The sequence below is a fragment of the Solanum verrucosum genome, unplaced genomic scaffold, assembly GCF_900185275.1.
Source record: "Solanum verrucosum unplaced genomic scaffold, falcon-dt-bn FXZP01000144.1, whole genome shotgun sequence".
In the NCBI taxonomy this organism is placed as follows: Eukaryota; Viridiplantae; Streptophyta; class Magnoliopsida; order Solanales; family Solanaceae; genus Solanum; species Solanum verrucosum.
This window is the reverse complement of record NW_026020773.1, coordinates 743439-760864: the sequence shown is the minus strand read 5'-3', so window position 1 is coordinate 760864 and position 17426 is coordinate 743439. Positions and strand designations below refer to the sequence as shown.

The 17426-nt window shown below is 32.6% G+C and overlaps 2 protein-coding genes across 11 annotated transcripts in view; one reads left to right on the top strand and one right to left on the bottom strand.

The window, feature by feature from the left end:
• Window positions 1–17426, bottom strand: part of LOC125813040 (vacuolar protein sorting-associated protein 2 homolog 3-like) — a 142273-nt gene that overhangs the window by 47618 nt on the left and 77229 nt on the right. For 2 of the 5 annotated variants that reach the window (XM_049492539.1, XM_049492544.1), the window contains exon 11: window positions 8122–8374. The exons of the other annotated variants lie outside the window; for them this stretch is intronic. In XM_049492539.1, coding sequence (XP_049348496.1) covers window positions 8323–8374 — 52 coding nt within the window. In that variant the 3' untranslated portion in view covers window positions 8122–8322. Of the gene's footprint in view, window positions 1–8121; window positions 8375–17426 lie in introns of those variants that run through there. 5 annotated transcript variants of the gene reach the window in all.
• The window catches only part of LOC125813037 (receptor-like protein Cf-9 homolog), a 127167-nt gene that overhangs the window by 62289 nt on the left and 47452 nt on the right, over window positions 1–17426 (top strand). For 3 of the 6 annotated variants that reach the window (XR_007442042.1, XR_007442040.1, XR_007442039.1), the window contains exon 2: window positions 6369–6404. Coding sequence is in view for 1 of the 6 variants with exons in the window: in XM_049492532.1 (XP_049348489.1) it covers window positions 4205–6404; window positions 15467–15744 (2478 nt within the window). In the remaining 5 variants the exon portion in view is untranslated. Of the gene's footprint in view, window positions 1–1015; window positions 1104–4184; window positions 6405–15466; window positions 15745–17426 lie in introns of those variants that run through there. The other 3 variants (XR_007442041.1, XR_007442038.1, XM_049492532.1) reach the window with 2 other exon arrangements.

Here is a 17426-nt window from a genome sequence, read left to right as displayed (position 1 = left end):
TGGCAATTTGAGAAATCTGCAAACTCTGGTTCTCAATGATAACAATCTCATTGGGGAAATTCCGTCATTTGTGTGCAATTTGACATCACTGAAAGTGTTGTATATGCCGAGAAACAATTTGAAGGGAAATGTTCCGCAATGTTTGGGTAATATCAGCGGCCTCCAGGTTTTGATGATGTCACATAATAATCTCAGTGGTGAGATCCCTTCATCTATTTCCAATTTAACATCACTACAAATTCTAGATATGGGCAGAAACAATCTTGAGGGAGCAATTCTACAATGTTTTGGCAATATTAGTAGCCTCCAGGTTTTTGATATGCAGAATAACAAACTTTCTGGGACTCTTCCAACAAATTTTAGCATTGGAAGTTCACTTAGAAGTCTCAACTTGCATGGCAATAAACTAGAGGGAAAAATACCTCGATCTTTGGCCAATTGCAAAAAGTTGCAAGTTCTTGATCTAGGAGATAATCATCTCAATGACACATTCCCCATGTGGTTGGGAACTTTGCCAGAGCTGAGAGTTTTAAGATTGACATCGAATAAATTGCATGGACCTATAAGATCTTTATGGGCTGAAATCATGTTTCCTGATCTTCGAATCATAGATCTCTCTAGCAATGCCTTTTCGAAAGACTTACCAACGAGTCTGTTTCAACATTTGAAAGGCATGACCACTATTGATCAAATAATGAAGGCACCAAGTTCTAAAGGAAATCGAGTATACTACCAAGACTCGGTAGTTGTTGTAACAAAGGGATTGAAGCTTGAAGTTGTGAAAATTTTGTCTTTGTACACAGTTATTGATCTTTCAAACAATAAATTTGAAGGACATATTCCTAGTGTTCTAGGAGATCTCATTGCTCTTCGGGTATTGAATATGTCTCATAATGGTTTGAAAGGTCATATACCACCAGAACTTGGAAGTTTGTCTTTAGTGGAATCATTGGACCTTTCATTTAACCATATTTTGGGAGAGATACCACAACAACTTGCTTCTCTTACATATCTTGAATTCTTAAATCTCTCACACAATTATCTCCAAGGATGCATCCCTCAAGGGCCTCAATTTCTTACCTTTGAGAGCAATTCATATGAAGGTAATGATGGATTACGTGGATTCCCCGTTTCAAAAGGTTGTGGCAATGATCCTGTGTCAGAGACAAATTATACAAAGTCTGCGCTAGACGATCAAGAAAGCAATTCTGAATTTTTTAATGATTTTTGGAAAGCAGCTCTGATGGGCTATGGCAGTGGGCTGTGTATTGGATTATCCATAATGTATTTCTTGATCTCAACTGGAAATCTAAGATGGCTTGCAAGAATCATTGAAGAACTGGAACACAAAATTATCATGCGAAGGAGAAAGAAGCAGCAAGGTCAAAAGAATTACAGAAGAAGAAATAATCGCTTCTAGACAAGTTACCAGTAAAGAAGAATTTGATTTCAGAATTTCAGGTATTCAAGCTAAGTTTTACACTAATCTTTTTTAGTTTATTCTAACAACTAATATATTAGGTTTTATGCTTTTTTGTTATAAACAAAATACTTATTAACGCTTGATACGAATTGCTGGTAATCAGTTGGAAACTGTGATAACAGAGGCAAAAAAATTATAGTTGTGTGACTCATTTTCTTATTTTTTAAGCTATTTCAGATGCCAAGAATAAGAAGACATTGGCGTAATGGATTTGGTTCTTCCTATGTTGCAGCTTATGATGTTGGATTTGATTTTTAGTTTTATAAGCTTTTCTTCAGTTGGGAAAATGTAATATTATGAATTTTGATGATATACAATAAATGTTGTGTGTATTGAATGATGTGTATGCATTTCTCGGATCAATAATACTCACCTCAAAGAATCTTAGAGAGCTGAATGAATGGAGGAAGATATTTAGCGCACGATAGAAGAGAGAGAATATCTCACACCCGAAAGCTAGTTATTATGGTGGGAGAGGCCAAGTTTTAATTTTTTGATGTGGAAACAGTGAGGTAGCATACAATACACCCTTGTGGCCCGGCCCTTCGCTTAGCCTATTATTATACAAACAGGCTTACTCAAAGTAAACTGTTTTTTTCATTTGCATTCATCAATGATATTCCTTGTGCTCGTAGCACTTTGAAACTTTCCTTTGCCAATTGCAATAATGTTATTTTGAAACATTTGTCTGTTCTATTTACAGATACAGGGGGGTATACTAGATAGATCAAAGTTGGATAATCTATATGAAGCAGCACTGGCAAGACAGAATCTTGTAAAATGACCCTAAAAAACAGGGAAGTTTCGTATAATCTATTCGAGGTAGCTGATAATTAACAGGATGCACTTAATAGTTCAACCAACTCTGGAACAAATGCTGCACAAAATGGCTCATTACCATGACTATGGTGTACTCATGCAACAACAGGTTGCCAATATGACTCAATCACAACAACCGTTACAACACGAAGCCTTGATGATGCAGCAGCAAATGGCTATTGTGCCTCTGCAACATCAAACTGCTTCTATGACTCAACATAATGAAGGAGAGATTCAAGAACAGGAAGCACAAAATTAAGAAGATATAGCTAATGTGCCTCAACTACAACTACAAATTCATGTTTGTGTTAGCAGTAAATGTAATCAGGTTATCCATCAAATCAAGATGTTGCTCTCTGTTCCATCTCCTAAAGAGCAATTCTTCCATCAATGGAAAAATATTCCTTACCAGGTTGAGAGATTCATGCCTAAGATTAATATCAAATGTCCTGAAAATGATTGGATACGGTCCACTACTTTAGAGATAAGAATTGAAAACCAAACATGTCTGTATCATACATTAAAAGTGGTCATGACCAATGTGTGATAACAGAACTACTTTGGCCACTTTGACCAAGTCCTTTGCTGAATTAAATGTGTAACTCGAAACAACTCAAAATTTGACTTGAGAATGACCACATTTTCTCTGATAGCAACCAAATTTGCAAATTTGAAGAAAATGCATTTCCTGTTCTTTTTGGGACCAGAGATATGTGTTTAATTACTATTTGCGAAAACAATCATATGAAGATTACTCCCTCTATCTCAATTTATAATGCATAGTCGGGATTTTCAAGAGCCAAATAGTTTAATTTTCACCAAAAATTCAAACATGAAGTCTTTAAAAAATTTAAAATAAAATTTATATATTTTGAAACTACAGAAAAAGTACTATAAGTTACAATAATTTATCCACAAACCATCTTCGGAGTGATCGCGTGTGAAGTGAAAGAATTGGAGTTTTTAATATCCAAAAACCATCTTCGAAGGTTGAAATATCTTAATCTATCTCTAATAAAAAAACTATTAATATCCAGTTTTCATCAAGGATCATTACCTATTCCGACAAATTCCACAAGATACTTCATCATATCAAAAAAATAATCTCAGTGAAGAAATTCTTTTATTTGGAAAATCGATTTGAGAGTCATTGAAATTTAATTTTATCAAAATATTCGAGCATGAAAAATGTGAAACTCTTGGAGGTCTCATAAAAATAAAATACCCTTTGCAACACGACTTTATTTGGCAGATTGAAAAATCACCTAATTTTTACACATTTCATTGACAGATTGGCCACTTACCATAAAATTACACTCACTCCTCGAAACCCATAAGTCTTAGTTGTTTGTGAATAATTTGTGTTTCAAATTGAGACGACAATAGTTCAAGTAGGGAAAATAAATAACTTATTATTCGAATGTAAAACTCGCAAAAAAAGTGATATTCAAATTTAATTTTGACCATTATCTCTTAATTTTCTTGGCTCTTCATTTATTTGGCTATTCATTTTTCAAAAGATCCACATCATCAGACATCAATATCTAGCAAGTCCCATAAAAATAAAACACCCTTCTCAACACGACAAAGAAAGATTGAAAAATGACAACATTTTCTCAAAGACAAAAACAAAACATGTGAGAGAAGACATTACGAATCATCGTAACGTCTAACACTGAGAATTGTTGAATATGGTCCATTATGTAGAGATGAGGATTCCTTGGCTGAACTAGATCTCTAACACAAAACAATCCAAAATTTGACTTGAGAATGACAACATTTTTTTCCCTGATAGAAGCCAAATTGGCAAATTTGGAGAAAACGTGTTTCCTGTTGATCTTTAATTAGTATAAGTTACATACAATATCAAATCCTATGAATCTGAAACAATAAACTCAAACTATGATGATGGTTTCTAGCAAAACATTCTCTTCACTTCAGTTTTTCACTCTTTTCTACCTCTTTACAGTTGCATTTGCTTCCACTGAGGAAGCAATTGCCCTCTTGAAATGGAAAGCAACTTTCAAGAACCAGAATAATTCCTTATTGGCTTCATGGACGCCAAGCTCTAATACATGCGAAGACTGGAATGGAATTGTATGCTTTAATGGTAGGGTTAACAGGTTGAATATTACAAATTCCCGTGTCATTGGTAACCTGTATGCTTTTCCGTTTTCATCTCTCCCTTTTCTTGAGAATCTTAATCTTAGCATGAACAATTTCTCTGGCACCATTCCACCTGAGATTAGTAATCTCACTAATCTTGTCTATCTTGACTTGAACAGCAATCAGATTTCAGGAACAATCCCACAACAAATCGGTTCACTAGCCAAGCTTCAGATCCTCCGTATATTTGACAACCATTTAAATGGCTCTATTCCTGAAGAAATAGGTTACCTAAGGTCTCTTACTAAGCTATCTTTGGGTAGGAACTTTCTTACTGGTTCTATTCCTGCTTCATTTGGGAATTTGAACAACTTGTCTTTTTTGCTTCTTCATAATAATCAGCTTTCTGGCTCTATTCCTGAAGAAATAGGTTACCTAAGGTCTCTTACTAAGCTATCTTTGGGTATGAACTTTCTTACTGGCTCCATTCCAGCGTCATTGGGGAATTTGAGCAACTTGTCTTTTTTGTATCTTTATGATAATCACTTTTCTAGCTCTATTCCTCGAGAAATAGGTTACCTAAGGTCTCTTACTGACCTACATTTGGGTAATAACTCTCTTACTGGTTCCATTCCAGCTTCATTGGGGAATTTGAGCAACTTGTCTGGTTTGTATCTTTATAATAATAACCTTTCTGGCTCTATTCCTCTAGAGATAGGTCACCTAAGGTCTCTTAGTATCCTACATTTGAGTAATAACTCTCTTAATGGTTCTATTCCTGCTTCATTGGGAAAATTGAAAAACTTGTCTATTTTGATTCTTTTTTATAATCACCTTTCTGGCACTATTCCTGAGGAAATAGGTAACCTAAGGTCTCTTACTATACTAGCTTTGGGTAGGAACTTTCTTAGTGGTTCTATTCCTGCTTCATTGGGGAATTTGAACAACTTGTCTTCTATGTATCTTAATGATAACAACTTGAAGGGAAAAGTTCCGCAATGTTTGGGTAATATCAGTGGCCTCCAGTTATTGATGATGTCACATAATAATCTCAGTGGAGAGCTCCCTTCATCTATCTCCAATTTAACATCACTGCGAATACTAAATTTGGGCAGAAACAATCTGGGGGGAGCAATTCCACAATGTTTTGGCAATATTAGAAGCCTCCAGATTTTTGATATGCAGAATAACAAACTTTCTGGGACTCTTCCAACAAATTTTAGCATTGGAAATTCACTTATAAGTCTCAACTTGCATGGCAATGAACTAGAGGGGAGAATCCCTCGGTCGTTGTCCAATTGCAAAAAGTTGCAAGTTATTGATCTGGGAGATAATCACCTCAATGACACATTTCCCATGTGGTTGGGAGCTTTGACAGAGCTGAGAGTTTTAAGATTGACATCGAATAAATTGCATGGACCCATAAGATCTTCAGGGACTGAAATCATGTTTCCTGATCTTCGAATCATAGATCTCTCTAACAATGCCTTCTCAAAAGACTTATCAACGAGTATGTTTCAACATTTGAAAGGCATGAGGACAATTGATCAAACAATGAAGTTACCAAGTTATGAAGGAAATGGAAATTACCTAGACTCGGTGGTAGTTGTATCAAAGGGATTGAAGCTAGAAGTTGTGAGAATTTGGTCTTTGTACACAGTTATAGATCTTTCAAACAACAAATTTGAAGGACATATTCCTGGTGTTCTGGGAGATCTCATTGCGATTCGGGTACTGAATTTATCTCATAATCGATTGCAAGGTCATATACCACCATCACTTGGAAGTTTATCTGTAGTGGAATCATTGGACCTTTCGTTTAACCAGCTTTCGGGAGAGATACCACAACAACTTGCTTCTCTAACGTCTCTTGAATTCTTAAATCTCTCCCACAATTATCTTCAAGGGTGCATCCCTCAAGGACCTCAATTTCATACCTTTATGAGAAATTCATATGAAGGTAATGATGGATTGCGTGGATTTCCAGTTTCAAAAGGTTGTGGCAATGATCATGTGTTAGAGACAAATTATACAGTATCTGCACTAGACGATCAAGAAAGCAATTCTGAATTTCTCTATAACTTTTGGAAAGCCGCCCTGATGGGCTATGGTAGTGGACTGTGTATTGGATTATCCATAATATATTTCATGATCTCAACTGGAAATATGAAATGGCTTGCAAGAATCATTGAAGAGCTGGAACACAAAATTATCATGCGAAGGAGAAAGAAGCGGCAAAGTCAAAGGAACTACAGAAGAAGAGAGAATCGTTTCTAGACAAGTTACCAATAAAGAGGGATTTGATTTCAGAACTTCAGGTATTCAAGCTAAGATCTACACTAATCTTTTTTAGTTTATTCTAACTACTAATATATTAGTTTACATGTTTTTTGTTAATAACAACAACTAATTAATGCTCAATATGAAGCATATTTGTTTTTCCAACAAATTCAAGAAGCTAAAAATTTGAAAAGCTTGGAAGTTGTTATAACAGTGGCTACTAAATTCAATCAGTGATCAACTCTCAAGTATTTGACTCACTATCTTATTTTTTCAGATGCCGAGAATAAGAAGATGTTGGCGTAATGGATTTGATTTTTAGTTTCTTTTTAGTTTTATAAGTAAGCTTCTTCTTAACTTGGAAAATGTAATATTATGAAATTTTGATGATATATAAAGTTTATGTAAGTTTCTAACGTTATTCAATAAATGTTGTGTGTATTGAATGAAATGTATACATTTCTCTGATCCCTAACTTACAATTCAAAGAATCTAAGACGGACTTAGTCATGAATAAATTTTTGAACAAGCTGAAGAATGTGTTGTGTTGTCCCTATTTAGCTCGAGAAAGAAGTGAAGGCAGAGTGTTGGATTGCTCGCTGCTGCCTCAACGTGTGCTGAGGTTTTGCAGCAGTTTAAAGAGAGCGTTGAGAAGAGTTAAATTAGAGGAAGATATTTATCGTGTAATAGAGGAAAGAGCATTAACAAGGAAGAATAACGAGTTCATGACAAGTGATTACATTTACTGGCCAAGGGAATTGCTTTAACGGATATGAGAACACAAACAATTTGGATTTGATGATCATAACAGAGCTGTGTTTCAAATTTCTTTTAGAATAAGTTTGTAACATTTACCAGCATCCAAACTGCACGTTTTTTTTATTTTGTATGTATTTAATTATATTCAAATAATTATGTTGTTCCTTTATTGTTAGAGCATTACCCTAAAACTGCCAAGTGGTAACCTAATAATAAGTCACTTGGCTTATTGTTGTGCTTCTGCCCCTGCTTTTACAAAGATATACAGATCCAGATTTGAAAATCTTTATCTTTTGCATAATTATCTATGAAGAAGGGTCACTTTAGCTCTTTTACTCCGAGAAATAGTTTGAATTTATCATCCGTTTAAGGTTTCACTCGTAACTAACCATGGGGCTATACATTTGATTGTCTCTAACCCTAATCGAAAAGGACACGTGGAGGGTCAGCAACACAAATAAGTAATCCCGAATTATCTTCTAATAGGTGATTACTTCCCACCTACCTAACCAGTAACCACCAGTGGCACAGTTACCCAATACCTATGTTGGTGGGAGGTAACACGTGTCCGGTGAAATAATCGAGGTTTGCATAGGTTGCTTCTGGATACCACCATTATTAAACAAAATGCACACACACTAGCACATGAAAGTAAAAAATTTCATGACAAGGGATGAAAGAAAGTCATGCCAAGATTGACTTTATCAAATGACAAATACATTGTTTGTAACTTTTGGACAACCATTTATCACTCAAAGAAGACCAACAAGTGATGCATCACAGCATTCTTGGAGCAAAATTATGTACATAAAACTCACAGTAATCATGCTTTATGTGTGGTGAAACTCCATAAGAACTAGTCCAAGATATTGACATCAAGGATTTCTAAGTGCAGCCAATCTCTTCTCCAGTTCATCGATTCCCGAACTGCCAGCACGAAATGATTAATGAGATCAAAGAGCATGAAAAAAACACTTCATACTAATACGATATGATTATTTACAGGAAAGAAAAATAGAAAACCAAAAGCGCAACATACTTTATCTGTCAGTGAGCAATACACTCAAGATGTCTAGTAATTTTGCTAGAGGATACAGTAGTACTTGAGTCAAAATTAGTTCATCATTTACCATTATCATACTTATTTTACCACTTAAATTACTTTGAAAGTATTTTATTTAAGTAAATCCCTTATACTATTTACCTTCCTCCTAAAAAATAAATCCAAATCTTAAACTAATCAAGCTTTTTTTAAAAATCAAATAGTTAATTATCGGATAACCGCGTGTTAGCGGATATTTCAGGTAAATGTTTTGTGTATTGAATGAAATGTATACATTTCTCTGATCCCTAACTTACAATTCAAAGAATCTAAGACGGACTTGGTCATGAATAAATTTTTGAACAAGCTGAAGAATGTGTTGTGTTGTCCCTATTTAGCTCGAGAAAGAAGTGAAGGCAGAGTGTTGGATTGCTCGCTGCTGCCTCAACGTGTGCTGAGGTTTTGCAGCAGTTTAAAGGAAGCGTTGAGAAGAGTTAAATTAGAGGAAGATATTTATCGTGTAATAGAGGAAAGAGCATTAACAAGGAAGAATAACGAGTTCATGACAAGTGATTACATTTACTGGCCAAGGGAATTGCTTTAATGGATATGAGAACACAAACAATTTGCATTTGATGATCATAACAGAGCTGTTTTCAAATTTCTTTTAGAATAAGTTTGTAACATTTACCAGCATCCAAACTGCACGTTTTGTTTATTTTGTATGTATTTAATTATATTCAAATAATTATGTTGTTCCTTTATTGTTAGAGCATTACCCTAAAACTGCCAAGTGGCAACCTAATAATAAGTCACTTGGCTTATTGTTGTGCTTCTGCCCCTGCTTTTACAAAGATATACAGATCCAGATTTGAAAATCTTAACCTTTTGCATCGAGGACCTGCTAAAATAAGATTGAGTTAACATGCAAGAAGCCGATAAGTAGGTGGGACCATGTGTAAAGAAATTTAGTATATATATTTTTTTTTTTTTTTTTTTATTTTTTTTAATGCATTTCATAATTAATTGATTTCTAGAAAGAATATTCCACATTCAATCGTCATTCCATTTTCAATGAAAATACATATGCAATATATGGTGCAAACTTCGTCACCATTTGAATCAGAGATCCTGGGTCCTAAATGGACTCTACTGAAACAATTAAAAGGGTCCAAAACATACCCTGACACAGCTTCCACCTTTAGTGTGAGGGACATATTTGGACCTTTTTTTTTTTTAAATTTCGGGGGTATATTTGAGATAGAAGATAACATTGGGACTTTACGAATTGTGCAAAGTACGGCCAAATTCCCTAGTTCACAATATTTGGAGAGAACATTTTACGAATTATGACATGAATTATCATCAATAATAATAGGAACCTAATGTTAAGATATTTATTTGCTAAATTATCAAAATGGATTTGGCTTCTTTTTTTTTCCAGAAGTTTTGCTAGAAAAAAGTTCCACATCATCAAACATCAATATACTAATCGAATATATCACTTAAATTAGTTGAATGACTTTATACATGAAAATAACAATAATTAAGTGACTTTTCTGATATAAAACAACGAACAACAAAATGACTTTTTAAATAGTTGAGTGATAATATGAGAAGTTAATTCTTGACATTTACTATTAAAGATAATGTAGTCCAAAAATATATTGGTTTTAAGACGCAGAATTGCTGGATATAATTCACTACTTTAAAGATGAAAATTGAGAACCAGACATGTGTGTATCAATGTGTTAATAACAAAACTATTTTGGCCAATTTGACCAAGTCCTTGGCTGACGGAGAATTGTTGGCTTTTCATTTTTTAAAAGAGTTTGAAAATAATTCCACACCATCATTATCTAACGAAAATATAACTTGAATTGCTTAAGTGACTTTATACGTGAAATGACAATAATTAAGTAATTTATCTATTACAAAACAAAGAAAAGTGACTTTCTGAATAGTTGAATGATTATGTGAAAAATCAGCTCTTGATATCTATTACATGAATTAGAGATAATATTGCCTAGAGTTTTATTGATCTAAAACTGAAAATTATTGGATATAATCCACTGCTTTAGAGATAAGAATTGAGAACCAGACATGTTTGTATCATACATTAAAAGTGGTCATGACCGATGTCTCATAACAAAACTATTTTTGCCACTTTGACTAAGTCCTTGATTGAAACAACTCAAAATTTGATTTAAGAATGACTATATTTTCTCTAATAGCAGCCAAATTTGCAAATTTGAAGAAAACGTGTTTCCTATTGATCTTCAATTTATGTTGTTTTTCTTCTTGGGACTAGAGAAATGTGTTTAATTATTCTTTGCGAAAACAAGTTTATGAAGCTTACTCCCTCTATCTCAATTTATAATGCATAGTTTGAATTTTCAAGAGTCAAATCCTTTAATTTTTATCGTAAATTCAGGCATGAAGTCTTTAAATTTTTAAAGTAAAATTCATATATTTAAAACTACGTAAAAAGTACTATAAGTCATAATAATTGATCCACAAATCATCTTCTAAGTGGTCGCGTTAAATTAAAAAATTACAGTTTTTAATATTCACAAACCATGATTCAGATATCTTAATCTATCTATAATAATATAAAACACTATTAATTTGCGATCCAATTTTCTTCAAGGGTCATTACTTATTCTAACAAATTCCACAAGATACTTCATATCAAAAAATAATCTGAGTGAAGAAATTCCTTTATATATTTGTAAAATTGGTTTGAGAGTCATTGAAATTTAATTTAAAATATTCGAGCATGAGAAATTTTAATCTCTTGGATATCTCATAAAAATAAAATACCCTTTGCAATACGACTTTATTAGGCAGATCGAAAAATCACCTAAATTTTACACACTTCATTGACAGATAGGCCACTTACTATAAAATTACGTTCACAGCTCGAAACCCATAAATCTTAGTTGTTTGTTAATAATTTGTGTTTTAAATTGAGACGACGATAATTCAAGTAGGGAAAATAAGTAACTTATTATTCGAATGTAAAATTCGCAAAACAAAAAAAGTAATATTCAAATATATTTTTGACTATTATCTCTTAAATTTCTTTGCTCTTCATTTTTCGAAAGTTCCACATATCAGACATGAATATCTAGCAGGTTCCATAAAAATAAAACACCCTTCTCAACATTGCTAAGATACATTGAAAAATGAAAATGTTTTCTCAAAGACAAAAACAAAACAACCGAAATTTGCAACAAAGACATAAGTGTAGTGGTGGAAAATGGGCGGGTTGGATCAAATTTGGGCGGGTTGAAAATGGGTCAACATAAAATGGGTAATAATTCAACCCGCCCATATTTTATATGGGTAAAAATGGATTGGGTAACAAATGGGTTGGGTAAAATACTAGTTTACCCATATTTAACCATAGTACTCTACTTAAAAATTCAACATGGAGAAAATATTTTAGTCTTTTTTTAGATGAAATATGTTGAAAATGCTTCATTTAGTTTTATTGTATCAAAAAAGTAAAAAAAAACTTAATTTTTTTTCGGGGTTGGGGGGGGGGGGATCGAGGGTAAGGGTGAAAAACTAAAAATTTGAAGTTGAATTTTTAAAAAAAAACAAACTTGATTTTTTTTTGGTGGGGGGGGGGGGAAGTAGGGGGGGTTGGGGGTGGATCGATGGTAGGGATGAAAAAATGAAATTTTGAAGTTGAAAATATTTTTTAAAAACAAACTTAAAATTATTTTTTTGGGGGGGTGGAAGGGGCTGGTCGGGGGTGGGGGGGGGGGGGGGGGGATGATCGACGGTAGGGATGAAAAAATGAAATTTTGAAGTTCAAAATATTTTTTAAAAATAAACTTAATTTTTTTTGGGGGCTGGGTCGAGGGTTGGGGTGAAAATGTTTTCCTTCATACCAAACACACCCTAAAACATGCTTAATGCACTTTAAGCAATGTCAATACTAGCACATGATTTGCTTATTTTACACTATTATTTATTATCCAATATAAAATTAAACAAATAAAAAAAAATATAATTATAATTAACAAAAGAAATGTACATTTAAAATAGATATTTTTGGAGGGCCAAAGACTTCACATTTTTAATTATAGAGAAAAACAATCAGTTTTATAGAAGAACATAAAAAGGAAGAGAAGTTACAATATATTTGGTAATATCATGAATTTTGAGTGCATAAAAGTATATGAAGCTTAACTCATTTGGCTAATCCGGATTTTACCCATATTACCCATATTTTTATGGGTTGAATATGGGTACCAATCCACATTTTACCCATGTAAAAAGTCACTTACCCAACCCATTAAATATGAGTGGGTTACCAAAATATGCGCTCATTTTGCCAGCACTAGACATAACGAATATCGTAACGTCTAAGATTGAGAATTGTTGGATATGATCCACTACTATAGAGATGAGAATTGAGAACCATAATAGTCATATTTACTTGGGGGGAAATGGGTGTAAATGTGTAACACATGGATAAAATTAATAAAAAGACCAAAAAAAAAAAAGAGTCCAAATTTAACTTAAAGAATGATAATATTAATTCTAATAAAATACAAACAGGAAAAGTGTGAATTAAAAAGAGAAAAAGGGCGGCCGAATTCACAATATTTTGAGACAACACTTTACGAATTATGACATGAATTATCATTAATAGGAACCTAGTGTTAAGATATTTATTTGCTAAATTAATAAAATTGATTTGGCTTTTCTTTTTTTCAAAAGTTTTGCTTGAAAAAAGTTCCACATGGTTAGACATCAATATTAATTGAATATATCATTTAAATTGATTGAATGACTTTATACGGAAAAATGACAATAATTGAGTGACTTTTCTGTCACAAAACAAATAACAGAAAAAATGACTTTAAATAGTTGATGATAATATGAAAAGTCAATACTTGACATCTGCTATATAAAATCTCATTAGTCAAATTAAAGATAATGTAATCTAGAAATTTATTTGCTTGACGTAGAATCGTTGGCTATAGTCCATTACCTTAAAGATGAAAATGAGAACCAGACATGTCTGTATTAATATGTAATAAAAAAAACTATTATGGCCAATTTGACTAAGTCATTGGCTGATGGAGAATTGTTGGCTTTTCATTTTTTAAAAGAGCTTGAAAATAATTCCACACCATCATTATCTAACGAAAATATAATTTGAATTGATTAAGTGACTTTATACGTGAAATGACAATAATTAAGTAATTTTTATGTAACAAAACAAAGAAAAGTGACTTTTCGAATAGTTGAGTGATTACGTGAAAAATCAACTCTTGATATCTACTACATGAATTAGAGATAATGTAGCCAAGAGTTTTATTGATCTAAAACTGAAAATTATTGGATGTGATCCACTACTTTAGAGATAAGAATTGACAATTAGACATGTTTGTATCATACATTCTAAGTGATCATGACCGATGTCTCATAACAAAACTATTTTGGCCACTTTGACCAAGTCCTTGGCTGACGGAGAATTGTTGGCTTTTCATTTTTTTAAAAGACCTTGAAAATAATTCCACACCATCATTATCTACCAAAAATATAACTTGAATTGATTAAGTGACTTTTTACGTGAAATGACAACAATTAAAAAAAAAATTAAAACAAAGAAAAGACTTTCTGAATAGTTGAAAGATTATGTGAAAAATCAACTCTTGACATCTACTACATAAATTAGTGATAATGTAGCCAAAAGTTTTATTGATCTAAAACTGAAAATTATTGGATATGATCCACTACTTTAGAGATAAGAATTGATAACCAGACATGTTTATATCATACGTTAAAAGTGGTCATGTCATGACCAATGTCTAATAACAAAACTATTTTGGCCACTTTGACTAAGTTCTTGACAGAAACAACTCAAAATTTGACTTGAGAATGACTATATTTTCTCTGATAGAAACCAAATTTGCAAAATTGTACAGAAAACGCATTTCCTGTTGATCTTTAATTTATTTTGTTTTTCTTCTTGGGACTAGAAAAATGTGTTCAATTATTTTTCGTGAAAACAATCTTCTGAAGCTTACCCCCTCTATCTAAATTTATAATGCAAGTTTGAATTCTCAAGAGCCAAATCCTTTAATTTTTATCGTAAATTCAGGCATGAAGTCTTTAAAATTTTAAAATAAAATTTATATATTTAAAAACTATGTAAAAATTACTATAAGTAATAATAATTGATCCACAAACCAGTGGTCGCGTTTAAAGTGAAAAAATTAGAGTTTTTAATATTCACAAACCATCCTCGAAGGTTGAAATATCTTGATTAATCTCTAATAAAACACGATTAATTCCTAAAGAATTTGGTTACCTAAGGTCTCTTACTTACCTACATTTGGGTGAGAACTCTCTTAATGGCTATATTCCTTCTTCATTGGGGAATTTGAGCAACTTGTTTGGTATGTATCTTAATAATAATCAGCTTTGTGGCTCTATTCCTGAAGAAATAGGTTACTTGAGTTCTCTTACTTATCTATATTTGGGTAATAGCTTTCCTAATGGATCTATTCCTGCTTCATTTGGCAATTTGAGAAATCTGCAAACTCTGGTTCTCAATGATAACAATCTCATTGGGGAAATTCCTTCATTTGTGTGCAATTTGACATCACTGGAAGTGTTGTATATGCCGAGAAACAAATTTGAAGGACATATACCTAGTGTTCTAGGAGATCTTATTGCGATTCGGGTACTTAATTTATCTCATAATGGGTTGCAAGGCTATATATCACCATCACTTGGAAGTTTATCTGTACTAGAATCATTGGACCTTTCATTTAACCGCCTTTCGGGAGAGATACCACAACAACTTGCTTCTCTTACGTCTCTTGAATTCTTAAATCTCTCCCACAATTATCTCCAAGGATGCATCCCTCAAGGACCCCAATTTCATACCTTTGAGAACAGTTCATTTGATGGTAATGATGGATTACGTGGATTCCCCATTTCAAAAGGTTGTGGCAATGATCCTGTGTCGGAGACAAACTATACAGCTGCGCTAGAAGATCAAGAAAGAAATTCTGAATTTTTCAATGATTTTTGGAAAGCAGCTCTGATGGGCTATGGCAGTGGGCTATGTATTGGCTTATCCATAATATATTTCTTGATCTCAACTGGAAATCTAAGATGGCTTGCAAGAATCATTGAAGAACTGGAACACAAAACTATCATGCGAAGGAGAAAGAAGCAGCGAGGTCAAAAGAATTACAGAAGAAGAAATAATCGCTTCTAGACAAGTTACCAGTAAAGAAGAATTTGATTTCAGAACTTCAGGTATTCATGCTAAGCTTTACACTAATGTTTTTTAGTTTATTCTAACAACTAATATATTAGGTTTTATGCTTTTTTGATATAAACAAAATACTTATTAACGCTTGATACGAATTGCTAGTAATCAGTTGGAAACTGTGAGAACAGAGGCTAAAAATTTATAGTTGTGTGGCTCACTTTCTTATATTTTCAGATGCCAAGAATAAGAAGACATTGGCGTAATGGATTTGGTTCTTCCTATGTTGCAACTTATGATGTTGGATTTGATTATTAGTTTTATAAGCTTTCCATAACTTGGGAAAATGTAATATTATGAGTTTTGATGATATACAATAAATGTTGTGTGTATTGAATGATGTGTTTGCATTTCTCGGATCAATATAACTCACCTTAAAGAATCTAAGAGAGCTGAAGAATTAATGGAGGAAGATATTTAACGTGTGTAGAAGAAATCGAACTAACAAGGAAGAATACGTAACGATCTTGGGCTTAACTGGTTAACTCACACCCAAAGCTAGTTATTGAGGTGAGAGAGGCCATGTTTTATTTTTTGATAAGGAGAGCCTTGACGTAACTGGTAAGGTTGTAGTGGATAAGGTAACTTTTCCTGTTAATGAATTTAATGATCATAACAGAGATGTGTTTAAAATTTCTGTTGAATTAGTTTGCAACTAGTAAAGTTACCCGCGGTTCGCGCGGAAATTTAATAACATAGAATTTATAAAATAATACTTAAAACCTATCAGTCATTAAAACTAAAACACAATATTATTTTCAATACAAGATTACGTAGTAACAAACATTAATAATGTAAAGGAAAATGAAAATTATTGCATCTTATCATTTATCCTTAATAACATAAGCATAAATTAATGACTATAAAAATACATACCAGGATCTGTAACATAAGCAATGGTGTCAGTGAGCCACTCAACACACAAATATTTAATTGTGAAGAAGAAGGAGAAGAAGTAGTAGTTCGCAACTCTTCATTAAAGTCGCAATTTTTCATAAAAGTGACAACTTTTCATAAAAGTCGCAACTCTTCATTGAAGTCGCAACTCTTCATAAAAGTCACAACTATTCATAAAAGTCACAACTGCTCATAAAAGTCGCAACTATTCATTAAAGTCACAACTTTTCATGAAAAGGGAAGGCTAGTTTTGGAAATAAATAAATTAAAAGGGAATTCTGATTTGTGGTGGCGCCACGTAGGCAGGCATAAGGTTCTCTTTTATATATATACTAGTAAATGGGCCCGTGCTTTGCGCATTTAGAATATTCTTCTTTAAAATTTATTAGAATAGAATTTTTCTTGTATTTTGATGTTATAGTATTTTTGTATAAATCTGTTTTTAAGAGTATAGAGGTTATTCAATTGTAGTTTACCATTTGTTTTGTTAAAAGAAAAGACAAAATTACAAATCATAACACTATTTTCTCTTAGTTTACATAATTTCATTTTACAGATTCATTAATTTGCTTTTGAAATTTTACAATGGTTAGTTTATTTTTATCATTTATATGCATGGTTACATAGTGTCTTTAATTAGTGAGTCAAATAAATATTTTTCTCAATTTTCTTCTTTGCAAATTTCGTTAGTATAACACTATCAATTACTTTCAAAATGTTAAATATTTTTT